The sequence below is a fragment of the Bos taurus genome, chromosome 9 (genome assembly GCF_002263795.3).
Source record: "Bos taurus isolate L1 Dominette 01449 registration number 42190680 breed Hereford chromosome 9, ARS-UCD2.0, whole genome shotgun sequence".
Taxonomy (NCBI): domain Eukaryota; kingdom Metazoa; phylum Chordata; class Mammalia; order Artiodactyla; family Bovidae; genus Bos; species Bos taurus.
In genome coordinates, this window is record NC_037336.1 from 60,357,811 (window position 1) to 60,385,640 (window position 27,830).

At 37.1% G+C, this 27,830-nt stretch overlaps 2 protein-coding genes and 1 non-coding gene across 5 annotated transcripts in view; 1 reads left to right on the top strand and 2 right to left on the bottom strand.

Moving 5' to 3' along the window:
• Nucleotides 1–662: 662 nt before the first annotated feature.
• GJA10 (gap junction protein alpha 10) lies at nt 663–10,708 on the bottom strand. Its single transcript, XM_010808512.4, has one exon. The coding sequence runs from the start codon at nt 2,200–2,202 to the stop codon at nt 730–732; it is 1,473 nt and encodes a 490-aa protein (XP_010806814.3). The 5' UTR covers nt 2,203–10,708; the 3' UTR covers nt 663–729.
• Nucleotides 10,709–10,791: 83 nt separating this feature from the next.
• The window catches only part of CASP8AP2 (caspase 8 associated protein 2), a 35,048-nt gene continuing 18,009 nt past the window's right edge, over nt 10,792–27,830 (bottom strand). For all 3 annotated transcript variants that reach the window (XM_010808514.4, XM_010808515.4, XM_059889880.1), the window contains exons 3-11: nt 26,676–26,744; nt 24,509–24,609; nt 23,877–23,951; nt 22,902–23,017; nt 18,945–21,163; nt 15,278–18,407; nt 14,122–14,221; nt 13,370–13,456; nt 10,792–11,419 (exon numbers count right to left, since the gene is read on the bottom strand). In XM_010808514.4, coding sequence (XP_010806816.1) covers nt 13,400–13,456; nt 14,122–14,221; nt 15,278–18,407; nt 18,945–21,163; nt 22,902–23,017; nt 23,877–23,951; nt 24,509–24,609; nt 26,676–26,744 — 5,867 coding nt within the window. In that variant the 3' untranslated portion in view covers nt 10,792–11,419; nt 13,370–13,399. The remainder of the gene's footprint in view (nt 11,420–13,369; nt 13,457–14,121; nt 14,222–15,277; nt 18,408–18,944; nt 21,164–22,901; nt 23,018–23,876; nt 23,952–24,508; nt 24,610–26,675; nt 26,745–27,830) is intronic.
• LOC112448210 (U7 small nuclear RNA) lies at nt 24,865–24,929 on the top strand. The gene has a single exon (XR_003036592.1). It is a non-coding gene; the product is annotated as a U7 small nuclear RNA (small nuclear RNA).

Sequence of the window (27,830 nt, forward strand, 5' to 3'; positions counted from 1 at the left end):
CTGATTTATATTTTCCATATTATGTTATAAAGTGCAACTCCATTCCAAGCACTCCTCTGTTACACATTATCTAGCACTATGGGTTCTCCATTGCCTCCCTGCAAAGCTTCCATGCCCCCTTCTCCAGTCTTCTTTATCTCTGAAGTTTTCCTTACTACCCTGTGCTCCAGACACACATGGCCCCCAGACAGCTCTGCTTTATCACACCTCTCAGCTTTTGTCCATGTTCTCCTTGTACTGAGATAGCCTTCTTCCATGTACCCCAGTCCTCCCAGGTCTAGAGAAACTCATATCTCTCAAGACTCATTTCAAAAGTAATTTCAACTATAAAGCTTTTCCTGACCTGTCTGTAAAGAACTGACCTCTCCCCCTTTTGCCCACTATACCCTCTAACATGCACACTTACACTTGACCATTTATATGTTTACCTAATTCCCCATCCAGGCTCAGAGAGCTCTGGTGGCAGAGATGGTGATTCATTTATATACCAGCACTTATAAGACTAATTGATAGAAAGTTTTCAATAAGCTTATTTTATGAATTGAGCTTAACTGAATGTACTGAATGAATTTAACACTCCATAAATTAACCTCGCTCTCTCTCTCAACACACACATATACACACAAAGAAGGAGGGAAGAGAAGGCTAAGAAGGGATAAGAAGGCTAAGAAAGGAAGAGAAGGCTAAGAAGAGTCCAGAAGGGGGACACCTCTTATGAAATTTCCATGATCAGTCAGATTGTCTGACCTTACTTACCATGGATGTTCTTCGCCCAGGGGCTGCAGGCAGAAGTGAGGGGCTGTTTTCCCGGTGTGGAAAGCCCTGGCAAGAGCTATTTCGAGAAGTGGAGCTTCCTGAGTCACTGTACAGCTGTCCCTTTTCAGAAAACAGTCTGGACAGGAAACTGGCCTTGCGACTGCCAGGGTAAGATCTGTCTCTTGCCTCTTGGACCCTGCTGTCTGTCATGCTGCCATCGCTGTGTCTGCAGTGACTGTGCAAGTCTGCAAGAGGTTCCCCTGAGGGTTGTAGGTCCTGGGACTGCTCCCAGGGTCCTGTTGTATGTGATGGACAATGCCTAGGAGCCATCTTTGTACCTAGCCAGGAGTGAGGTCTTATATTCTGCAAGCCAAATAAAGAATGGTCTGGCTGCTGTCCTGGGTGCTGAATTCTAGCACTGTCGTCCCAGGGACATGGGCTGTGGACATGGAGCTGTCCGTTGTGCTGATTCTTCTCAGCCCAGTCTTTTTTACTATAGCAAGGGTCTACATCAAGTTGCCTGGCCTGTGGGATATGCCACGTGGTTTTAGAATTCGGCACATTGACTCGGATTACTTGCTGTTGATTGTTGGCTTGAAGTAGGGAGATTTTTTCAGGGAAGGGAGAGCAAGTCATACACTCCTGGGTCACCGAATATTTTTTCAAATGGAACGGAAGTCTCCTTTCATCCTCAATGCCCTCACTGCTGGATTTGTCATAAAGTGCCCTCATGATTTTCCTGATGCCCAGATGAAATATTTCCAGTATGTTGAGAAACAAAGAGATGGCTGCAATGCTATGCATAAAGAGCATGAAAATGGTCTTCTCTGTGGGCCTGGACACAAAGCAATCCACTGCATTGGGGCAAGGAGGTTGAGTACATTTGTAAAGAGGGTGCATTTGAAACCCATAGAGAATATATTGGCCTACCATGAACCCTACTTCCAGCACAGATCTGGTCAAGACATGTAAGACATAAGTACGCAGCAGACATCCTTTCAATGGGACTTTTTGGATCCTCTTCTGCTCCTCTAATTTCCTCAGTTCTCTATCCATCCTTTGCTGATCCTCCAATTCAAGCTCTGGATTCTCCATCTGGGCTCTAAGCTGTGACTTCTTCCTCTGCCTTTCCTTTTCAAAGGCCCTGAGTCTATACAGTGCATGGCCCATATATACTAGAGAGGGAGAAGACACAAAAATGATCTGTAAAACCCAGAACCTGATCAAGGAGATAGGGAAAGCAGTATCATAACACACAGTGTTGCAACCTGGCTGCTGGGTGTTGCAGGCAAATGCTGACTGTTCATCATCCCAGACATCTTCAGCAGCCACACCAAGTATCAGCATTCGGAAAATGAAGAGGATGGTCAGCCAGATTTTCCCCACCATGGTTGAATGGGAGTGAACGTCCTCTAAGATGCCACCCAATAAATTCCAATCCCCCATGGTAAGAGACTAATGTCTGAAACATACAGAAAACACTAAGATTAATAGAATCCAGGTATAATATATAAAAACACGATCAATACAGCAGGTCCTCTCTTCATGTCAATAAAACTATGAAGGATTTTCCAGCCCTAATACTTATGGTTCATGCTTGCTGAAATATTTCTAAGGAATAGGTTTTGGAAAAAATACTAAAGACCCTCCCCAGTCCAACCCAATTCCTTCCTATCCTCTTCTCTCCTACACAAAGTTGACTGTCATTCTAGTATACTCATTGGCCATCATATTTGTACAGTACATTCTATTCCATAATTTTGCTTATTTTTCTAACATATGAGATGCCATATTTACCATACATCCTACAGGGTCTTAAAGAAGTCTCAACTTCTTTAGGAAGTCTTCCCCAGCCATCTCAAGTCAGAGGGATTTTCCCATGTCTGAATTCATACAACACTGGTGCTTGTATTACTCACTTGGTACCGTGCCCAAAATGAGCTTTGTGATAGTTGTCCTATGTTCTCTTTTCTGAAAAGTACTCTTTTTACAGACAGAGATGCTTTCTATTTCATTTTGATCTTGACATATGAAGGCATCAATAAATAAGAGTGAACTGAATTGTCTTTTCTTTTTAAAAACTCAGCTCCTTGACTCTATCACTGGAAAAATCATCAACATTAAAACCAAGTAGATCCTCATTATATATTATCGATGGCTCCTACTGCAAGACTGAAAATACAAGTAGAGAGAATAGAACTCAGCCAAATAAACCCTCAGGAACTGGCACAGGGTAGCAGTAAAGATTAAGCAGGCTCAGAAGCAGTACCAGCAATGACATATGATTAGATCTACAAAGCCATATCTGAACAGAAGATTTTCATGGAAGCTCTGCTTACTTAGAAGAAAAGTGAATATAACTGCTATGCTAGCAAGCTTGGGAGCTGTGAAAGAATCAAAGCATAGCTGACATGAATGGGTCATTGGGTTCACCTTGAAAAAAACAAGACATCTTTCAAGGTTCAATGAGGTTAAAATACTTGAGGGTTTACAGGCTTCTAATGTGGATGACTTCCAGATATGAAAGAAACAGAGGAAAAACAGGTAAGTGTTAAGTTAAACTAATAATGAAACAATCCTCTCCTTCCACAATTCATTTATTCAATAATGTGTACTATAATTTATCATATAGGCATTGTGCTAGATAGCAAGGAATTCAACAATGAACAATAAATACATACTTCATTCAGGCCTCACAGTACTTAGTCACCAGGAATTCCCAGTAACATATAAAATGGACAGTGAAAAAGTTATGAATATCAAATAAAAAATATAAGAGGAAAAAAACCCACAGAATTGTTATATTTCCCCTACTTATCTCCAAACACAAAAGTAAATTCCAGATGGAATAAAGTATTAAATGTAAAACAATTAAACCATAGAAGTATTGAAGTAAAATTAAAGAGAATGTCCTATAATGTTGAAATAGAAGGAGGCTTTTTAAGTACATCAATACCAGAAATTATAACTAGGGAAAAAATTAGATTTTACCCAACAAAACTGAATAGCAAAAGTGGAGATGTCCAGAAGGTATTTGGGTCTAGAGAATAACAACAAAAGATGCAAACCACAGATAAACAAGCATTTGTAAATAATTATTGAATAGGTTGAGATCACCTAGGGACAAAAAGGAAAAATAAGCCAATGGCAGAACCCTGAGAAACAGCATGGTAAAAAAAGTCTACAAATGAAAATGAGAAACGGCCAATGAGAAAGAGGGGGAAAAACTATAAGGGTGAAGTCACTGAAACCAAAGCAGGACAGAGTTTCAAGGAAAGAACAGTTGACAATATCAAATACCACTATTTAAATCAATTTAATGGGGGGATAGATCATGCTCAGGGATTAGAAAACTAAACATTTATAAAGATGTCAATTCTTTCCAAATTCACTCATCTGTAGCTCACTGAATAAAGTCCTATAAACATATATATGTACATATATGTATATGAGATGTATATATATGTGACTAAGTGTGGAGAGAAGACCCAGAAGGCACACATGAGGAAGTTCATATAGGTTACTGGAGGTCTGTAGGAGAACATGAGGGTGGAAGGAAGAGCGTGAAGGCAGAGGCAAAAAGATAAAGGACACGCTTCTAAGGAAGCACGACTGATTCTCCACTAGTACACACATTTATATAAATGCATACCTGTATGTACATACATATGCATAAACACCTTTTAAAATAAAATTTAAAAGCAGTAGGTACCTGTCAGAATCTAGCAGAGGTATTAATGAGTCTTTTCTATTTTACTCCACGCTGCCGCTGTTAAGTTGCTTCAGTCGTGTCCGACTCTGTGTAACCCCATAGACGGCAGCCCACTAGGCTCCCCCATCCCTGGGATTCTCCAGGCAAGAACCCTGGAGTGGGTTGCCACTTCCTTCTCCAGTATTTTACTTCATCACTTGTTCAAAATTCAAAAATTCAAAATGTAGTCATATCTACCACTTGCAAATAAAAGTTAGATTATAAAATTTTGTACTATTGCCTCACTAACTGAAACAATAATTTACTAAGTTCTATCCTCTCATAAAGAGTTTCAGTCCTTTCCCATAATTATTCCTTTAATAATATCTGGCCATTATTCTTTATTAAAAACTAACTCCTTTAGCACTTAAAAAAAAATCTAGAGCTTCTATTTTATATAAAAACCTGAAAGTGAAAAAGCTAACTCATTTTATTAACTTATTCTCGATTTAGAAATCCTAAACTATTTAATGTTCTTCTTGCCACTATCTCTTTAAAATATAGAAATTATAATTTTTAAATAGCAAGAAAACTGGAAATAGGAAATACATGAAACATAAAAGCAATCATGCATATTAGCATGCAAGAGTGAGATCCTTTAGACAAATATTTGTTTCCTCAGGTCCAAGTAATAATCTTGAATTTTCTTTCATTATCAAATAAAATATAAAGAAGCTGGTGCTCCTTTTCTGAGTTTTACTTCAAATATTACCTTTGTATCCCCACAGGAATTTCCTGTATTTCTCCCAAACAAAAGAGATACTATATATTTACCACTTACCTTAGGAGTAGATAAAAAAATGACTGGGCTACAAGAACCTTCAAGTTGGACCATGTGTGGCTAATTAGTGGAACTGCTGCTGGTTGCAGATATAAAGGCTCTGACCTGCTGGCTGTGGGGACCAGTTCAGAATAAGCTCAGTAATTTTGATCAATGGAGTCTAACCTAGTCCTCCCCTGAGGTCAAGATGTCCTTTGGTGCTTTCAAATTTTCTTGTTTTTTCCTAATTGGCATGAGGTTGGAGCCCCTCCTAGTGTACCATATTTGGAAATGAAAAGTGAAACAAATGAGAATTTTCCTTTTTCATTTGTGGGTGATTACAGTGATTTGAATTTCAGTGCATTTCTTTCAGTCAATTGATTGCTCTGTGAATCGATGTCACAGATCAATGGGTCATGTCCAATTTCATCAAGAGCTGCCTGGGGCAAGTCTGGCCTCACCAAATGGGAACAAGTAATAATAGAGTGACAATCAAACCCCAAGTGTTCTTGCAAATCATGTCAGGCTGAAAGGAGAAAGAGCTCAAAAGGAAATTAAACATTTTCAGACCACCAAGAGGGGGCTGTGCCTGTCTGTAGATTATGTGTTCTAGCAATATTCTATTAGGCTGAAACAGGCAGCTCAGGAAAAAATTTGTTTTTTCCAGTAGAGAATCTGAAAACCTTAGAAACCCATCTCAAAGTTTTATAAAGTGTTTGAATTCAGCGAGGTCAAATGATTTGCCCAAGGCAAACAGAGACCAGATCTTCTAACTCCCAGCCCTGCAGAATCTTCCGTTCGTCACATCTCGAGTACATAATCTTACTGTCACCTTAGAGGAGTTGAGAGCAGTGGTGTCACTAGAACACAATAATGGCTTCAAGTCACAGCTCTGAGGCAAACTTCTAAGCCTGGTCTTTTCCATATAATATATAGAAAGTACATAAAATCATTCCTAAGTATCATCTGCCCATATATTTAGTTTTAAAGAAAGGATGATAATGACAGGTAGACAGGTTGAGGTGGGGAGGTTAAATTTCCACTACCCTGGCACACTAGCCTCAAGTACAAACTGACAGAATTAACTAGAGGTGAAATCACACAATGTATTAATATGTGTATTTGCATAGTTTTGGGTATATTGTCCAAGAAAGCCCTTGACATTTACTCCTAAAGTTCACCTGCACAGTAATGAATTTAAAACCTTAAATGCATTTTACCAGAATCCAAATACTAAATTCGTATGTTTATAAGGGTATATAAAATAAGACCTAACATTAGGTGCCTCAAGGGAAGGTAACATGATGAGGAAGAGGTGAGATGAATACTTTTACACGGAATTCTCTAAATGTGTTACCTACTCAAAAAAATAAATGTTCAAGCTAGAAAGAAAAAATAAATAAATAAATGCAACCATACATCTGATTTTTTAAAAAGTCTTCAGCATATGAATCAATCTAATCTTTACTCTTTAAGACTTTGAGCAACTAAGTGAATTATCTTTAAGACAGGCACAGAACAAATAACTCTACAAACCTCAAGAAGTAACTGAAATGTCCTGATGAGGTCAGTAATGTTGGCACTGCACAGCTGTGGGAAACACAGGAGCACCACTGGGTTGAGCTTCATCAAAACTCACCCGAGGGTTCAGCAAAAATTAGCATACCAGAGGCTGAGGATTCACTGTCATAGAAGACAAGTTTGGTTTTGTTTATTTTTCTAAAAGTCCTACTTTTACACCAAAAGTTTTGCTGAATCTGTGGAGTCATTAGTAGGTTTAAAACACACTCAGGTATGAAACAGAAGGGAACAGAAAGGTTAGCGAGAATAAACATCTCAGGGTAGAGAAAGAGGCACAGGTTCATAGCCTCCGCCTTTGTGCTCTCAATGGTCTCCAGTAATCACAATGTCATTTTGTTCACACCTGGTGATATAAACTCCTGTGGGCAGAAGCGAGATCCCCTTAAGACTCATGACTTGCTTTATTGCAGTGGTTTGGAACCAAACCTGCAATATCCCTGAGGTCTGCCTAGACACACATCACCAAGATATCAGGTAATTCACTCAACCCCTAGCTCTTGAAACATTTTCTGCACTTCTTTTTTTTTTTTATGGAGTACTCTCTTCAAAAATGTTTACAATGTGGATCTTTGAGTGATAAATCTTACTGAACTTTCACATGTGAATAACAATATAAATTAACAACTGCTATAAATGAAATGTCTAATCCGAATAAAGAAAACTATAAGAGGTTTAGAGAAAAAAAAAATTTTTTTTAGCTCTAATACTTTAAAAATAGTTTTCTTACAGCAAGCATTGCCCTTCAAAAGAGTAAGGTCAGTATGATTCCTGTTCTTCGCACAATGATCTACTATCTAAAAGTCTTTAGATTTTTCTTATTATCTTTAATATTCCTAATTTCAGTACGTGTCTAGATATGGGGTACTTTTTGCCATTGGGCACCCTATGGTGTCTCAATCTTTAACTTTTCTTCTTCTGACCTTGTGTGTTACTTGAATGCTGGGACATCTACTTATGTCCTTCATCCCACTTCTAGATTCGTATCATCAGTTCAGTCGATCAGTCGTGTCCGACTCTGCAACCCCATGGACTGCAGCACGCCAGGCTTCCCAGTCCATCACCAACTCCCAGAGTCTGCTCAAACTCATGTCCATCAACTCGGTGATGCCATCCAACCATCTCATCCTCAGTCATCCCCTTCTCCTCCCACCTTCAATCTTTCCCAGCATCAGTTCAGTTCAGTTCAATCACTCAGTCGTGTCCGACTCTGCGACCCCATGAATCGCAGACGCCAGGCCTCCCTGTCCATCACCAACTCCCGCAGTTCACTCAGACTCACGTCCATTGAGTCAGTGATGCCATCCAGCCATCTCCCTTCTCCTTCTGCCCCCAATCCCTCCCAGCATCCGAGTCTTTTCCAATGAGTCAACTCTTCGCATGAGGTGGCCAAAGTACTGGTTTCAGCTTTAGCATCATTCCTTCCAAAGAAATCCCAGAGCTGATCTCCTTCAGAATGGACTGGTTGGATCTCCTTGCAGTCCAAGGGACTCTCAAGAGTCTTTTCCAACACCACAGTTCAAAAGCATCAATTCTCCGGCACTCAGCTTTCTTCACAGTCCAACTCTCACATCCATATATGACCAATGGAAAAACCATAGCCTTGACTAGACAGACTTTTGTTGGCAAAGTAATGTCTCTGCTTTTCAATATGCTATCTAGGTTGGTCATAACTTTTCTTCCAAGGAGTAAGCATCTTTTAATTTCATGGCTGCAGTCACCATCTGCCGTGATTTTGGAGCCCCCCAAAAATAAAGTCTGACACTGTTTCCACTGTTTCCCCATCTATTTCCCATGAAGTGATGGGACCACCTGCCATGATCCCAGCATCAGGGTCTCTTCAAATGAGTCAGTTCTTCACATCAGGTGGCTAGAGTATTGGAGTTTCAGCTTCAGCATCAGTCCTTCCAATGAGTATTCAGGACTGATTTCCTTTAGGATCTAGTGATTTGATCCCCTTGTTGTCCAAGGGACTCTCAAGAGTCTTCTCCAACACCACAGTTCAAAAGCATCAATTCTTCGGCACTCCACTTTCTTTATAGACCAACTCTCATGTCCATACATGGCTACTGGAAAAACCATAGCTTTGACTAGACAGACCTTTGTTGGCAAAGCAATGTTTCTGCTTTTTAATATGCTGTCTAGGTTTGTCATAGCTTTTCTTCCAAGGAGCAAGTCTTTTAATTTCATGGCTGCAGTCACCATTTGCAATGATTTTGGAGCCCAAGAAAATAAAGTCTCTCACTGTTTCCACTGTTTCCCCATCTATTTCCCATGAAGTGATGGGACCAGATGCCATGATCTTAGTTTTCTGAATGTTGAGTTTTAAGCCAACTTCTTCACTCTCCTCTTTCATTTTCATCAAGAGGCTCTTTAGTTCTTCTTTGCTTTCTGCCATAAGGGTGGTATCATCTGCATATCTGAGGTTATTGATATTTCTCCCAGCAATCTTGATTCCAGCTTGTGCTTCATCCAGCCCGGCATTTCACATGATGTACTCTGCATACAAGTTAAATAAGCAGGACAACTGTATAGAGCCTTGATGTACTCCTTTCCTGATTTGGAACCAGTCTGTTGTTTCATGTCCAGTTCTGCTGCCTCTTGACCCACATACAGATTTCTCAGGAGGCAGGTCAGGTGGTCTGGTATTCCCATCTCTTGAAGAATTTTCCAGTTTGTTGTGATCCACACACTCAAAGGCTTTGGCATAGTCAATAAAGCAGAAGTAGATCTTTTTATGGAACGCTCTTGCTTTTCCAATGATCCATCGGATGTTGGCAATTTGATCTCTGGTTCCTCTGCCTTTCCTAAATCCAGCTTGAACATCTGAAAGTTCACGGTTCACATACTGTTGCAACTTGGCTTGGAGAATTTTGAGCATTACTTTGGTAGCATGTGAGATGAGTACAATTGTGCAGTAGTTTGAACATTCTTTGGCATTGCCTTTCTTTGGGATTGGAATGAAAACTGACCTTTTCCAGTCCTCTGGCCACTGCTGAGTTTTTCAAATTTGCTGGCATATTGAGTACAGCTCTTTCAGAGGATTTGAAATAGCTCAACTGAAATTCCATCACCTCCACTAGCTTTGTTTGTAGAGATGCATCTGTATCCACTCTATTTTCATTCCATTTTACCTTTATTTTAAATGTTTTTTATATTTCTACTTGGTTATTTCTTACACCGCACTGCCAAAATCTTTTTTTCCTTTTAGTGTTTATTGGGTTTATCTTAGATCTTTATGGTCTTATGTAATCCAGTTTGTTTTCTTGTGATTCAGTGGTATCTCTTAGTTGCTTCTTTACTTTGGCTTGTGAACCCATTTACCCGGTAGTAAGGGTTCTGAGTGACAGTATGCACTGAAGAAGGGCTAAGGGCCAGCTGAGGGCTTGGCTAGGCTGAGGACTGAAAGAAAGGGGAAAAGACAAGCTTTATGGCAGACAGGCCCAGAACTATACAACCCCAGTTCATTATTTCAGTTTGTTATCTACCAAGTAATTGTTTAGATCAGGGCTTCCTTCCCATGCAGAAACTGGGAGAAATGGCAATTTCCTTAGTAACTTCAGAGCCCCAAGCCTAGACTGTAACCTACCAGTACCATCAGTCTGAAGAGAGAGGGATGGATAAATAATGCATAGTTAGGCAATCCTTACCTGCTTTTCCCAGATCTTCACCCAAAAGGAACTTTTGCACTGCCCTGATTTTGTCTGTGAGGACCCCTGGGGCACTGTTCACTGTACCAGTACCTGCTGTGACAAAGCAGGCAAAAGCAACTGGTTTGCTCCAATGAATCTACTCCAGCACATTTAGCCAGCCACGCCTCTACCAAGAACCACTTCAAAATAGCCCCAAAGGACCCTGGGCATTTTATCTTTTTTCCATTTTAATTACTATCTAAACACAATAAAACATTCTAATACACAATAAAAGAAACATTCTAATCAGAATATAACAGAACTTTACATGGTTTTATTTATACATTACTGGTAATGAAAGCAAACTTTATACAAAAAGTTTTATACAAATAAAAAAATCCTTGGCTAGGCACAGCCATTCATGTGTGTGTATACACCCACACATATACACACAAAGTATTTTACATCATTATAATTATACATATTTACAGATACACTATTTAAATTATTTTACAATTTAACAAAATGAGGACAGGCAATTACAAAAGCAAATAAAAATGGATGAAACAAACTAATCGTTAAGTTTAAAATGCTACAAAACTATTTTTAAAAATCTAGAAAAGAAAGTCATTTCTTTGAAATATCAAAACTAAGATTTCAGTACTGTTTCATTGTTGCTTTTACCTTAATAGTAAGTTGTAACCTGCTTAGAAATAAATATTCTGACCAGTAACAGGTGAGCAGTCACATTGATGACAGGAACAAGTTGACCATGTTGGCCTGAAGTTAAGAGTCAGCAAGTAATAACAAATGCAGATTATTATCTGGTAATCAAATATGTCATAAAACTGCCCTCTCCTGCTCCATTAAAAACATGAAGAATTCCAAGCTTTTGTGTAGTATGCACTATCAATTAAGACTCCAAGAAACTCAGCAACTTATCTGTAATATAAGAAAATGCTAAAGTTATGATTCTGTTTTCTGATATGATCATTTCATAAAGTGCTGTTCTTTCAAGTGACTTCTACTTAGACAATGTGTGCGTGTGTGTGTGTGTTAGTCACTTAGTCATGTCAGACTCTTTGCAACCCCATGAACTCTAGCCTGCTAGAATCCTCTGTTCATGGGATTCTCCAGGTAAGAATATTGGAGTGGGTTTCCATGACCTTCTCCAGGGGATCTTCCTAATCCAGGGATTGAACCTGGGTCTCCCTTGTTGCAACCAGATTCTTAACCATCTGAGCCACCAGGGAAGCCCTAGATAATACTGGTGGTTAAAGAACTAGCTTTTTACAGAATCAGGTTGGTAACTTTATCATTACACTCTCCTTTTGACAAGAATTTAATGAGACTATAGTACTTGTGAGTCTGAGTGAACTCCGGGAGTTGGTGATGGACAGGGAGACCTGGTGTCCTGCCATTCATGGGGTCACAAAGAGTGGGACACAACTGATCGACTGAACTGAACTGATAGTACTTGAAGAAAAAAAATCAGCAAAGAAACAAACTAGTAATGAAATAACATACTATTTGTGCTATCATGCAAGCAAATAAAATGTCAAGTATCAAATCCATGAAAAAATTGTACATTTGCAATGGAATTTGGAAATTTCAAACTAATAAACATCACTTCCAGATACAAGTTAATTGTTTCATGAATGGACATTATCTTCAAAAAGAGAATGGAAGTCACATTTTATAACAATGTTCAGATAAAACCACAGTTTAATTTCCTAAAGGTAGTGAAAAAATTTTAATTTATTTATAATGAATCTGAAAAATAATCAGGCAATTTTCGCATCAAACTATTTTTTTAAGGTTCTTTAGAATAAGTTTTTTCTTCAAATTCCCCAGTATTCAATTTTACATTCTGAATTACATATATAGAATTTTAACTTCACATAAACTACTAAGTATCTTTTGAAGATTTCATTAACAAACTAGTTGCTCTAAGAGGATACTGAAATTAACAGATTATCTAAAAGATAGTAATTCATACTAAGTTTAAGAACAGATTTTTATAACTCAAAAATATTCAGAATCCTCACAATGAGATCAATGTCCAAATATGGTTTTTATTAAGATTTACCTATAAAGTTGGGTGTTTTGGATTCAAATGACTACAAATCAACTGAAAAATAGTGATTTGTTAAATATCTTTACAATTTTCCTTACAGAAAAATCCAAAATAGTTAGGCAACTGGCCTAGGCCTTAAAGAAAAAAATCTGATACGTATTGCCTTAATAAATTTGTACAAGAATGGCTTAAAGAAACATGTCTGTGTACATTATTAATAATTAATGTGGTAAATTGTGTCACCTCTTCAGATGACAATGGATTTCATGTTTTTAAATGTATGTTTTGTATTTAAAGTATTTTAGCACTCAATTAAAAATGAGAAAAATGTTAAATTACAGTGACTGCACAGACTTCACTGGCTATGAAATACACTGCTATTCAAGAATGTTTTCTTTTCTTTCTTTTGGCTGCACCATATGGCACACAGGATCTTATTTCTCCGACCAGGGATCGAACTGAGGCCCCCTGAAGTGGAAGCACAGAGTCTTAACCCCTGGGCCTCCAGGGAATTCCCTCAAGAATGTTTTCTTTTCTTTATCTATAAAAATTTATCAATCATCAAATGGATTTGCCCCCGCCTTAGACTCATGAGCATACAGAAGGTGGAGGAGAGAGGCTATCCTAATCTAACTGCAGCAGGCTTCACTGAGCACGTCCCACCTTCTAAGATAGGTGACTTAGAAGACTTTATGAGCAATCATCCTCCAACCTGTGACTGAAGCATGAGCTCAACTGGATGTCTGTCACCCACCACTCACATCTTCAGTGACTAACAGGCCATTAACCGAATAGGTACTGTGTCAAACACTTACTTTACTAGCCTCCTACAGTGTAACCATTAACTACCTGCATTTGGACTTTTCAAAGAGCTTCATTAGCTGCTGGAATCTTTCTGAGACCTGAAAAATTTTAAAATGAGGGTTAATTGTAAATATTGAGATAATATATTTTTGTATCTTTGATGAATATTTTCATAAAACATCTAAAATAAATAAATTTTTTTAAAAATAAAAAAAATAAAGTCAGCCTTCTGATTTGTGGGAAAAAAAAGAAAACATTTAAAGACAGAGAAAGCTACCCTTAAATAATGGTAAAGTAATGTTTCAAAAAACAAAGTATCTTCATAATAAAGGTAACTGCTATTTAACTTTTCAATATTAAACTTTCTTAAGCAAGAAAGTATCATTACAAAATTGCTTGAGATCAAATAAGTAAATGGTAAAATGACAGAAAAAAGAATTAGGATTGTTTCAAATTTCTTCCACATTCACCAAGCTTTTAACAGTTCTACCTGAAGAACATGAAGAACCATACTTTTTTTTTTTTGGCCCCACTGTGCAGCTTGCAGGACCTTGGTTCCCCAACCAGGACTGAATCCACACCCTTGGTAATGAAAGTACAGAGTCCTATCTACTGGATGACGAGGGAATTCTCCAAAGAGCAATACTTTTAAAGACATTAGCTAATAAATATATATTTATTTTAAACACATTAAAAATAAAATCCAAGTATTTAGAATAGTACCATCTGTGAAACAATAGAGATGTAAAATTTGGGTAGTTACCTGATATGGATTTTTATTCAACTTAGCAGCTAAATGAGTAAATGTTTTCAATGATGGCCCTTTTTTCTGACATTCCAATAAAATTTCCCGGTCATCATTTCTGAAGGGGGAAAAAATGTTTAATTAGTTTCTGTAAGTTAGAACAGAAAGGTAAAAAAAAGTCCACTTTCTTAATATCTACTAATAAGAATTGGCATTTTTGTTAAAACTCATCAAAAAAGGAAAAGTGTATATACTCAAATAATGGACAATGGTTATCTGAGAGATAAGATTATAGATGATTTTAATCTTTGAGTTCATACATATTTTCCAAATTTTCTAAAACAAATACACTAATGTATTTTCTAACAATAAGAATGAAAGATTTCCTTAAAATTCTACCTGTAGTGTGTAAATAGTACTAATAAAGTTAGGGCCCAAACGTGATCACAGACTTAATAGGTGAGAAGAACCAAAAAGTAATATAGAATTCAGATCTTCTGATCCCTAGAGCTTTGCTTTTTTTACATGGTCTGAACCAATGTTTGTTATTACAATCTCTGAGATTTTACCATCTACAGGTTACCTGAAATGAAAGCATGGAGGACTGAGGTATTAAAACTGATCCCAATTTCAAGAAAATTCAGTATCATTATACACTCTAGCCAGCCTGGAGATCATGTTCCTCTAGCTTAATGATTCATAACTGTGGTTGCCTTTACATCTGAAATGCGGTCTTTACATCTGCATTTTTAAGTTCACATTAAAATACAACAAAACTTATAAAACTTTTTTTTGAAACTTCTAATTTCAGGGGAAAACTCAAATTACTCACACTTTTTGTCCTATTCACCACCTGTCATTCCTCCTTTCTAAAGAAAATTTGTGTACACTAGGTCCCTTATGAGTGAAAGATTTCTTTTTTCCATTGAAAAAGTGAGGTAAACATAGTGAAAAGTTCTGTCCATCATGCCAGTACACATCCCTGGTCAACAACCACTGCTCTAGACTGTTCTACAGTACAGCTGGGCTGTATCCTAGAGTGTATTTTCTACCAACTTTGGCCATTTTTGAAGTGATCCCTTTACGTATTTTAAGTTGGGATAAAACTATGACATGATAGATTTCTGGTGTCTCAAAATTTCCCGGTGATTTAATAGTCTCTTAAGATTCTTACCTTGTCCACGAAACTATAATTTCTCCCTTCTTTTTAATAACATTCTTTGCAGAAAGGCTTGTAAAAGAAGTGGCAGACGCTGCTGATGCATCCTTAGTCCCTGGGCTTTCCTTTAAAGATGAGGGGTCTTTAGTCACTGAAGGGGCCTTTTTCTTACTGGCTTTCCTTCGATGAGCATTACCATTCTCACCAGAGTCTTGGGTAATTTTTTTGGTCTTTTCCCTACTGGTTAAGTCTGTTTCCTTTCTCTGTTTTTTCTGAGAAGAAGGATTTAGATCAGAAAGATTTCTTCTCTTTTTGTGAGGGTTATCCAACATCCCAGGCAACTCTGAACTGTTGGAATTCAATGCTGACTCTGAGTTTAAATCATCCTTTTTCACTTCATCCAAACTGGAAGCTTCCAAGGTTAGATCGATACAGGCCTCCTCAATGATGCATTCCAAAGGCCTGTTCGCCACCTGCACATTTTCTTCCTTCGAGTTATCTTCATCGACACATATCACTGGACACCCCAAGTCTTCAACAACTATAGCAGGATGGTTACCTTCATTTTTACTGTCACTTGAAACATCTTGTGTCAAATCAATAAAAGTATCAACAGTTTCAGGCTGCATATTGTCTAATACTGGAGCATTTTGATCCACACTACTTCCAGAACATCCCAACTGATCAATATTTAAAACTGTTACTTTTACTAATTCCCCCAACTTTTTGGTCTCGGTGACTGGATCTTTTGTGAGGTCTATACATGTGCTTGGAAGATGATCCTCAACAGAATGTGGAATTTCTTCCACTGGAGGCAATTCTTCAATGCTTTCAGGCACTTTTGGTTCCCATACTTGATGCAACTTCAAACATTCTTCAGCCTCTTCGGTACTTTGACTCACTTTACCTGAAGCATCTTTAAGAAATTCATATATGTCAGGAACTTCTGTTTGTATCACACAGTCTTGTTCCTCATGAACTAATCTGCCATCAACATTCTTACTGGAATTTTTCAGTTCCTCCACAGATTTAAAAACTCTGTTCTGACATGAAATATATTCTTCCTCCACTGCTTCATCAGCTTCCTTTTCCACTCTCGGCAGATATTCATCAGCCACTGTATTCTGTACAAGAGTAGGGGAGGTAGATGGTGCCGCACGCCGAATTTTCACGATGAAGTGATCGTTGGACTTTTCCATTATGACAGCGTGCATGGGGAGGTTAGGGTGGTACTGAAAGCCTGGAGCAACAGGCCGGCTTGTCCATGATGAAGAACAACTTGATTTACTGCTTGAATTATCAGACTCCAGGGCTAAATGAATATCCTGTTCAGATGCGTCCTCTTCCTCCAGTAAGGCATCCTCACTAAAATGGGCACTAATAACTTCTTCAGGCGTTGAATTAGACAAAGCTTCTGGCTTTAAAAAACTGAGATGGCCATCTGACTTCAGAGGCGATGGTACTGTTAAAGAGACGGCTAGATCCTCAAGAAGTATGGAAGAAATGTAGGGCTTGCTCTTTTCTGAACCACATACATTATCTTTACTTAAAGCTATGTTAGTGGACACTTCGAACATACAATTTTCATCCAACACATCCGGATGAACTGGCAATGAAAGCCCTGAAGACAGAGATGGACCTTTCTCAGATGACAGTAAGGACCAGTTGTCATCACTGATTATCTTAGGGCAGGGAGAAACCACCCCTGAAACGAGCTCTTCAGTTGTACAAGCTGGTATAGATTCACATTTGAGACTCTCTAGCAGCTGTTTCTCTGGTGTCTTTAACTCCCACTCACTTTTTTCATTACAGTTAACACTGTTGTCCAAAAGATCAGAACCTTGCAACAAACTTTTAAATATCTCTCCCATCTGTGCATCACTCACTAAATTAAATGTAAGGCTAGACGCCTGCTGTTCAGTAAGAATCTCAAAACTGCGTTCTGGCTTCAAAGGCACAAGCTGGGATGTCTGGGCATCCTCTGTGGCGCTACCTTCAATTTTTCCTGGCTTTGGGGTGCTCAGGCAGTTTGGCTCCAAGGAATGCGCTTCAGATTGAGGATTCTTCATATTATCAAAGGAAGTGTTAGCAGTCTTTTTAATGTCATGCTTTATTGTGTTACTATTGGAATTCTTTTGCTCTTGATGTTTTTCCTCAGATTTTTTACAACCTACTGAATACTTAGAAGAACCATAATCTTCTGATTTGGGGGATTTCTCTTTCAACATTTCTTTGCCCAAGTTGTTTATATTCCCCTTCTGACAGTGTGAAGATCGTGCTTTCTCTTTACTTTTCTTTTCAAGCTTTCCTTCGTCACTATCACTGCCAACATTCATGGAGTCACAAAACTTTACAAAGATTTTCTTAAGTTTTGTAAACAAATAATCGAGCTGTTCATCTACAAATTTCCACAATTTTTTTTTCATATCTGGCAGCTGCTGTTCAAATAAACGATCCACGATGCCATTCTTTTTAACTTGCTTGAGTTTGGATTCTATAACATCACAGAGATTCTTCTGTAAAGTAGTCACTGACTTAGATATTTTGGACAAGTCCAGGTATTTAATTAGTGATGTAAAACTCAAAATTGCTGACTCAATAATTCTATGAAATTGTATTAATGAAAATTTTACCTTGAATTTCATATAATTTTTCCTTACATGTTTTCTTATCATTCGTAACATGTGCATAATCTCTCGGACAGAAGAGGGTGTGACAATGATTGGAACTATTTTTTCCAGGCTGGAAGTGCTCATTGACCTCTCTTTCTTCTCTGTTTTTGAAGATCTGCTAGATTCACTTCGTCTTCTGTTCCATCTGCTTTTGGTCTGATGCATTTTCATAGAGGATATCTTCCTATTGTCTTTATCCAAACGCACAGAGCTTTTCCTACTTTCTGGGCTAGTTTTTGTGTTCTGCACTTCTGTAGAAGCTCTTGGTTTGGCACTTTTGTCAAAACTTCTTTGTGGTTCAGGTTTTTCATTGTCACTTATAATTTCTCCTTCTTCTAATTCATCTAAAGATGAATTCTTATGGGAGTCTGCTTCTGCAAATTTGTCAGATTTGCATATTGGCTTTTGATTTTCCTTGTTGAGATCAGACTGACTCATGGAGGTAGAATGAGCTGAATTTGGTAGAAACACATCTGTGAAAGAGAAAAGCATAGTATTGCCACATGACCAATCAGTGTTTGTCATTTAACATTTCCACGTTAAATATAACAAAAAATTAAATGTTGAGGCAATTTGTTATTTTAATAGCTTTTTTAAAAAAAAAGCAGAATGTTAATGTCTAACACTTATCATATGATTCATCTTTACTGGTCTGAGAAGGTGCCTGATAATGATAGTGCAGTTTGATCATTTGGGTAACCAGCAAAACCAACTGTTCATTTCTTGATGTTAGCAGCATCACCTACTCTATGCCATTTGATGATGGTTTTTAAATAAGAAGTATCTGAAAACAGGCAAAGAATATTTGAAACAATCTGTCCCACCATTCTCTTTTTTGTATAAATAAGCATTACCTAAATCCAGACTAAAGGCTCAATGTACATTACTAGTTAACAATAGAGGTCTAAACACTAGTTATATTATCAAATAAAAAGCATTAATTCATCTTGCTGGTGTATTTTTACATTCTCACATAAAGATAAATTATAGAAGATAATATAAAGTATTACCTTTATGATTATTATTATATAATGGAACTTGAGATGCACTTTCCAGTCTAAGAACTTTTGCTACAGGTCTCACTGGACTATTCAGAGGACTGATGGCTTCTGGAATAGGTCTCAGTTGATTAAAGTCAATGCTCAGAACTGAGTTCTCATCATCATGATATACTGAGTTTGTTTCACCAACTTCCACTGTGTCATCCATTAACTCAGTCTGCTGAAGTGAAGATTCTGGAGTCTCTCTAGGTAAGCAAGGATCCAAATGACAAGACTTATTCTCAACCAGTGGTGGGTCTACAAGAGAAGGCTCAAGTTTTGGTGTACCACCTTCTGAAAGGACGGCTGGCAGAATGTCAGTTTCTTCAACTGAAGGCTGCAAAATGCTTTCACTGGATTTGGTCACATTTGTTGAAAAAGCCTCCTTCATTTCTGCCTCTTCAGAAATACTACAAGAATTTAAGTCACCGTTTCTTTTGCTATCCAATTCCAAGCCAACGTTCTGAGAAACATTTGTCTGTACTATGTCTATTTTCACAGGAACTGCTGCCCTGGCACCATTAACAGTCTGTTTCATTTCTGTGGATGAAGATAACGAAGATTCTGATGGTTCCATTTCCACAGGTGCTGAGAAGGAAGTCTCTGTGCCACATATGGGTGTGTCACAAGGCACAGTATTCTCCACAGATGCAACAGACAAACTATTTTCTTCTACTTTCCGTTCTGAAATACTGGTCCTGGGTTGAAATGCTGCTGTAAGAGCATCCTTTGGTTCCAATAACTCAGATTTGGTTTCCTCTGTGATATGGTCACTGACAGAGGGAACACATGTCACAGTCTTAGCCTGCACCAACGACTCAGAATCACATATGTCACAGGATTGGGGAGGATCCGTTATTGTATGCTGATTATCCTGAGAAACAGGCTGCTTTTTAGCAGGAGAAAGAGTTAAGTTCAATTTTTCCATAAAGCTCAACTTTAAGTCTTTGTTTTGTGGTTCATTTAGGGCACTCTCAGCTCTAACTGCTGGCTCCTTATTATTTGCTCCTTCAGAAACATCATTGTTAGAGACTTCCCCTTTACCATTTTTTGGCTCATTCTGTCTCTTTAAGTCTGCGGTGGTTTTCTTAGTTTCTTTGTTAGTCTTCTGCAAATGTCCTGGAGGTACTCTGTCTTCATTTCTGATATGCTTATTTTCTTCTTTGTTCTCTCGTTCCCTTTTCCTTTTTTCTTCAGTTCTGTGCCTTTCTGCTCTGAAAGGTGCATTTTCCCGCTGGTGCACAGAATCAACTTCTGTGGAATCAATGTGTTTGTGAGTTCTACTGGCTAAAAGAGAAGAGGGACATCTTCCTTCTTGAAAACTATGATTACTTACAGCCCTGTCTCTTTTACAATCTTCCCAGCCTCTTCTCTCCTCTAGATGGTATTTATTTGAATTGTGTGAAGACTTTGATGGTTCATTTTTGGAATGCGGAAGCACCGCTCGTTCAGATCTTCTCCAATGATCCTGGCCTTTCCCTACTGATTTTGACTTCTGATCAACTTTTCTTTCTTCTTTGTCTTGTGATTTAAGTTCTCTTCTATTTACATTTTGTGACCTTTCACTTTGTCTTTCGAGTTTTTTGTCACTTTGAGATTCTAGTCGAGTGTGTGACTTGTCTCTAGAGCTTTCTTTCTCCCAAGAAGAGCTGATGCGTTCATTTTTATAATCTAAATCCGTGTTACTTTTCAACTTTGCAGTTTTGCTTTCAGCCTTTGGTTCACCTTTACCATATTTCTCAGGATGTCCTTGTAGCCTTTGACTGGCCTCTGTGTTCCTCGGTTCACCATCACCATAGCTAGTGCTCAAGTCTTTTCGTATTCTGTCAGTCCCCCGGTTGTACTGGCTATGTCGACTATCTTTCCTTCCTCTTCTATGATCCTCATTTGAATTGCTCTCACCAACCTGATAATGGAAACGTGACCAAATGCCATTGGTGGAGTGTTTTTCAACAGATGTAGGCAAATGCAAAGTGCTCTTTTTTTCACAGTGTGATTTTCCTTCCTTTTCATGGTTTGGCAGTGAAGTGCTGTAATGTACATCTTTAGAAACATCACTTTTCACTCTGTGATCAGTCTTTGAAGAGTCATCCAAATGGGGAGATCTGGATTTAAGATCTTTTGTTTTAACTAGATCTGATGTCCTTGAAGTTTTATGATTATTCCGAAAATGTGGAAACTCTGACAGTCTATTGAGAAATAGAAATATACACCAAAAACAAGGTTAATTCCTTTTTAATAATCCAAGGTTTAATCACATGTGATACACTTTAAAATTGGGGGTCCACATACCGGCAAAACTAATTTTACTTTGTAAAAAAGAAAAAGTATAAGAATTTACCAGTTTCCAATGTAATGGATAAGTTTTTAAAATAAGGAACTCTCTTTCATTTATTTTGCTCAAATAAAGCCTGAAGGACCTCTCAGTTCTCTCCCAGCACTTGCCAATGTCATTCAGATTTCCTTCACTACAGGAGAAAGAAAAGAAGGGAGGGAAGGAAGAGTGGCAGGAAAAAAGAGGAGAAGAGGTGGGATGGGGTAGTTCTGTGATAGATGACCTAAGTTGTCCTTTACAAAGTATCCTGTGGCTTTAATATTAAGAAGTGAGAAACCAGAGGCTGGAAGGAGCAAGAGGTGATAAACAGTTTTGAGCACAGAGACCACTGCCAGTTTAGCTGAGAGGTGATGGGTAGCAGTGACAGTAGAAATAGGAGAGAAATGAATGAGTTGAGAGAATACAGACATAAAAATCAACAGGACATGGTAATGAATTGGATCTGAAGGATGACAAAGAGCTAAGTGTCACTGATGACTCCAAGGCAGGGTGCCTGCAAGTCCCAGTTTGCCAAGTAATATCAGTGTAATTACTAACAGCACTTCCTTCTACTCTCAAAAGTATCCTGGTTTGGGCAATAAATTAAATGGTCATTCTATCCTTCAGTCTCTCTAGCTTGCACCAGCTGAATAAATGTTGGGGAATCCACTAAGCAAGGAACAATGGAATGGGTTCAATCTTGAATTCAGTTTTGGATGAGGTAATTTTGAAAATTTTGTACAGATGTAAAGTAGTTATCTACATATAAATGGAACTGACTAGTACAAGTAAGATTACATCAAAAGAAAATACTGAAAGAGAAAGGAAAGTAAAGATATAGCTTTGAAGAAAACCAACTTCACCAGAAAAATAAGTCTCAAGTTAGGAAGAAAACTAAGGATCATGAAACCCAAAGGGAGAAACTATTTCAAGAAAAAAGGGTCAACTATGTCAAATTGTGTGTAAAGACAAGTTAAAATGAGAAGTCAAAACTAGATGATGAATTTAGTGGTAGTCACAGGAGGAAAAGGTCAGAGTGGACTGGGTTCGAGAGTGAGTAGAAATGGGAGGTGGAGAAACAGAGATAGCAAATTTCGGTAACTGTTTTGGAGGTTTGGACTATCAAGGAGAAGAGATGCAATTCTCTGAAGTCAAATACTGCCCCAAACAAAAAAAAAAAAAGTGAGAGACAGAGAGAGAGAAATTAAGTAGAAAATCTATTTCAGAGGAAAAAGAATATATAATTGAGAGATATTTTAAGAGTTGTCTATGACAGAATGTATAACACAGACATCCTCCTTGTATTTTAGTAATTTGGTGGGCCCCTTCTGGAACCCATGACATACACCATCATCTTCTCAGGATCAAAGAATATCAGAACAAGATCCCAGTATATTATAAAACTGGATACATTCAGAGAGGTATGTGGCAATATTCTATTACTAATCATACAGAAATCATTATGACAATATATTATTAGAATATTATCTCCTCTCAGTGAAACCTTAAAAATTTAACAAAATGCATGATTTTATTATCTTTTCAAAGTTAAAAATATTCCACATAGCAATATTCATGTAATTTACAAACATATCCACATCCCTCAATCATACCTTTGGTGAAGATTATTTATTTCTTCATCCTTGCGGTTTATTTCCACTCTGGCTGTTTTGATAAGTGCTGAGATATTTTTCTTAAGGGACTGGTTTTCATTTTTTAAGCTAAAATTCTAAACATCATAAAATATATTTAGTAAAGTATGTATCTATGGAATAAACCACTGTTTATAATAGCTATTGATTACTGAATGCTAACTACATGCTAGGCATGACTTATTTTATTTTATGAAATTCTCATAGTCATAGGAGGAGTACAGTGATGCTCATTATACAAATGGGGAGTTTGAGATTCAGAGAAGAAACTGGCACCAAAGAAAGGCTATTTAAAATGAAACAATTTAAAAGAGGAATCAAAATGAAAAACCAATAAATAAACAGAAAAAAAGTTCTGCCTGGGTCATTATTTTGGAAATTATAAAATTTGTGTTATATTTAATAACTGGAAGTTTAAGTTGAAATAATATACTAATTCTTAGGTGAACAAAGAATGAATTGAGGACTGACTGGCTCTTTGGGAGAAAGGGAAAAGAAAAAGAAACAACTATCAAAACATAAAAATCAGAACAGGACATTCCTGATTCTGCAGCATAACAAAAAAAGTCACTCTGGCAAAAACTGTGAGGGTACCACCATTTTCCCCCATCAGTCATTCTAATCTTGGCTCCTCAAGCCATTCTTTTAAACCACCTATACAATCAAAATTTTCTATTCTTTAACTATTAACTAGTCTAGCAACAGTTATTTAATCATTGGACAATATCATTGAACAAATCAAGCAGTTTTATCAGTTTCATTGACACTGGAAATAATGCATATTTGGCCAGATTTGATATTTCACATAATACTTTGAAAAAAAGTTTCCTTATAATCTGTCAATCCTTTAGCATTTTAATTTCTAACAAAGAATTTTACTAAATTTTTATTTTAAAGGCTAATAAGGCAAAAATAAAATATTCATTATAATTCTACCTGTGTCTGTATTTCTTTAAACTTTTTCATCAGCTCTTTCATTTGCAGCTGACATTTTCCATATTCTGCCTGCAACTGTAAAATACAAGAAGATCAAGCATCATTTTAAATTTTTTTTTTAACTTAAATGACATTTCAAAATATTTAGAATTTTGTAAATCAACTCACAAAATAGAGTAAATGAGGTCTATTTCTATTAACAGGTATTTAGTTAGATTACTGGTTTTTAAGTTAGGCCTGCCAATAATGTTACTTTCTTTAGTTTCACATTCAGTCTCCAAACTTTAAATTCAAATAAGGTAGAAAGAAATTTGCCTGAATGAAGTCTTGGGACAATTTATAATGTAGTACAAATCATAAAAAGACAAAATGTTTTATCACACTGATTTACCTGTTGAGATTTTACATAGATACTTAAATTTAATTAAGCAAAATTATAACTACATTTAGCCAAACATTCAGAAGACACTGTTTCAAAGCAGATTGGAAGGCAGAAACTGATGTAAATGTTCTTTTAGTCTAAGAGCTACTTCTCAAACATAGAATGCCTATTCAGAAGTTAGCCAATGCCTGCATTTCAGGAGATATCAAAGCACAAAATAACCGTTGTTCATAATTCTGGTAATCCATACATCATTATATGTTGCCTCCTTTGCAGTTCCTTCTTCAGTCAGGATTTCTTCATATAAATCCAAACAATTCCTGGATGGTACAGAGGATTTGGATGCACTGTCTAAAACAAAGAAGAAACCCTTCCATTAAAATAAGTATTTCCAGATTTGATAAAATCCTATAAAAACTCCGGCATTTTTCTAAGAAATGGGAAAAACAATCCTAAAATATGTATGGAACCACAAGACTGCAAATAACCACAGCAATCTTGAGAAAGAAGATGAAGGAAGGAGGCATTACACTTCCTGATTTCAAACTATAATACAACACTGTAGTAATCAAAAGTATATTTTTATAGGAATAAGAACAAACACATAAGTGCTACAGCTCTTTTACAATTTGTCTAGCAGGTTTTCTGGTCCACACCAGAAAATAGCCCCATGGGGGGAAAAAAAAAAAAAAAAAACAGATACAGAGATCAGTGGAACGGAATAGAAAGCCCAGAAATAAAGGCAGGCATGTACAGTCACAGGCGGCTAGGTGGTAAAGAATCTGCCTGCAACACAGGAGACCTGGGTTTGATCCTGGGTCAGGAAGATCCATTAGAGAAGAACATGGCAACCCACTCCAGTATTCTTGCCTGGAGAATCCCATGGACAGAAGAGCCTGGCAGACCACAGTCCATACGGCTGCAAAGAGTTAGACACGACTGAAGTGGCTTCGCAGGCAGGCACACGTATACGGTCCCAGCTTATGACAAAGGAGCCAAGAATATACAATGGGGAAAGGATAGTCCCTTCAATAGATGGTGCTGGGAAAACTGGACAGCCACAAGCAAAAGAAAGAAAGTAGACCCTTATATTTATATAGCACACACAGAAATCAACTCGAATTAAAAACCTGAATTTAAAATCTGCAACCATACTTAATATCTTATAATAACCTATAATGGAAAAGAAGACAAAAAAAGAATATATCTCTATCTATCTAACTGAATCACTTTACTGTATACCTGAAACTAACAAAACAATGTAAGTCAAGTATATTTCAATAAAGGGAACTGCCTGGCAGTGCACAAGTTAAGACTACATGCTTTCAATGCAGGGGGCACGGGTTCCACTCCTGACGGGAGAATTAAAATCCCATAAGCCCGGCAGAGGGGCCAAAAAAAAAAAAAAAATTAAAAACTGAAATGTATGGAAAAAGAGACTAAAAATGGTTACCAAGGGCTAGGGGTGGGGAAAAAGAGATATTGATCAAACTCTTTCAAGTTTGTGGACAAGTACAAACTATCATCCAGCTATAAGATTATTAAGTTCCGGGGATATCATGTACAGCATAGTGATTATAGTTAATAACACTATTTTATATAATCAAAAATTGCTGAGAGTAATCTTAAAGAGATGGTAATCATGTGATGGTATACAGGTGTTAGCTAATGCTATGGTGGTAACCATTTCACAATATTTAAGTGAACAATATTTATGTGTTGATAAAATAACATACTATACATTTTTAAACCTACTTAATATTATAAGTCAATTATATCTCAATAAAACTAGGGTAAAAAAAGAAAAATATACATGTTAAGCGTTTTGATATAGTGTCTACCTCTACCCAAAGAGCTATACATTTCTCCATCTTTTGTATTTCATCTAAATCTATACTAATTTCAGATTAGAACTGGAAAACCACTTTACCTAAAACAAATTTGTCAACAAATCAGACGTAAAGATCATATTTGTTTGAAGCTTTGAAAAATTTGATTGCAGAAGTTTTCTCAATTAGACAGGTCATTAGACTCTGCATATTATACTCATACTGATTCATTTGAAAATATATATAGTACCTACCCTTTTCAAAAGAGTTCTTATATCACGTAGCCTGTAACAGTGTGTAAGGTAATATATGTAGTCACCACTACCAGCTTTATTTTCAATGGTACAAAATACTCTTCCATAAGGTCTGATTAAATCTGACACCCAGATGAAAAACAAACCTAAGGGCTAATTTTTTCACCAATAAAGATTTGGGTGAAAAATAGTTACCTGAGTACAATCACTTCAAAGAAAAGGCAAACTGTTGAGAAGCTATGAGTTATGCCAGGAATTGGTAACAACAAAATAAACACTTCCAACAGACTGACCAAACAAAATGAGACAGTAGTTTGTTACAGAATTTACATACCAGAACCAGCACTGTCCAACCCAGCATATATGTCCAAAGAACCTTCATCATTATTTTTAAGAGGAGAAGCTGGGAAAAAAAAAAAATCAAAGACTAGTTAAAACTGACTCTGTGTACTTAGTGAAGTTTTTCCATTTCTACTCTGAAGGACCAGAAAAGGAGTATCAGTCTTGTGCCAAAAAAGAAAACTGTTTAGAAGCTTTTGTACGTCCTTATAAACATGCACATCTTAGTACATAGATACAGACTTAAAAACTCACTTTCAAAACCATACTAGTCAGAAGATTCCCAATCCAGTATCAGAACAATCTTCCTGCAAAAATAAAAACTCTAAACAAAATACTAAAAGCTAACTTTAGTTAATGCTCTATCACTGGATTTACTGTGTAATCATTTCACAATATATACAAATATGGAATTATTATATTGTACATCTGAAATTACTGTAATATTATATGCAAACTGTAGCTAAATTAAAAAAAAAAAATCTATCTGAAGAACTAAATAGCAATCCAAAGCAGGCAAAAACTGGAGAGGAGATGACCCCTGCAAAAAGCAATGAATTCCTACCCCCCCTTTTTTTTTTGTTTAACAAGTTTTTGTGCAAAGATAAGCCCTAGTTGGAGCCACAGCAGGCAGAGAAACTCAAATGGACACTTCTAGTCCTAATAGCTTGAAGAACTAGAGAAAAAATTTTGGGGGTGATAACAGCAACTAGAAAGAGGAAATCCAAAGAGCCATAGAGGACTCCCCAAATTGTGCCCAAATCTGAATAACATAAGTAAAGGTTAAAACTCCCAGGAGTCCAGCTAAAACCTAAAAAATCTCTGTAGCTAAACAGAGATTTCAGCTACTGTTCACCACAGGGAAGACAGAAGATCAAGTTCAGTTGAGATAAATGCCTGCTAAAATCAAAACACTAGCACTTTTCAGAGGAATATAACAGAATCATATATCTCAAACATTTACAATGTCCTAAACGCAATTCAAAATTTATCAAAGGAAATCTTGGTAGACAAATAAAAACAACTCCAAAACCAAATGAAAATTCTAAAACTGAAACTACAATACCTAAGGTAAAAAGATTCAACAGAAGAGGCGGTGAGCTTGAAGACAGATCAATAAATTATCCAATTGCAAGACTAGAGGAAAAAA

What these genes read in the sequence shown, in the direction of transcription:
- GJA10 (XM_010808512.4), bottom strand. Translation starts at nt 2,202, where the DNA reads ATGGGGGATTGGAATTTATTGGGTGGCATCTTAGAGGACGTTCACTCC.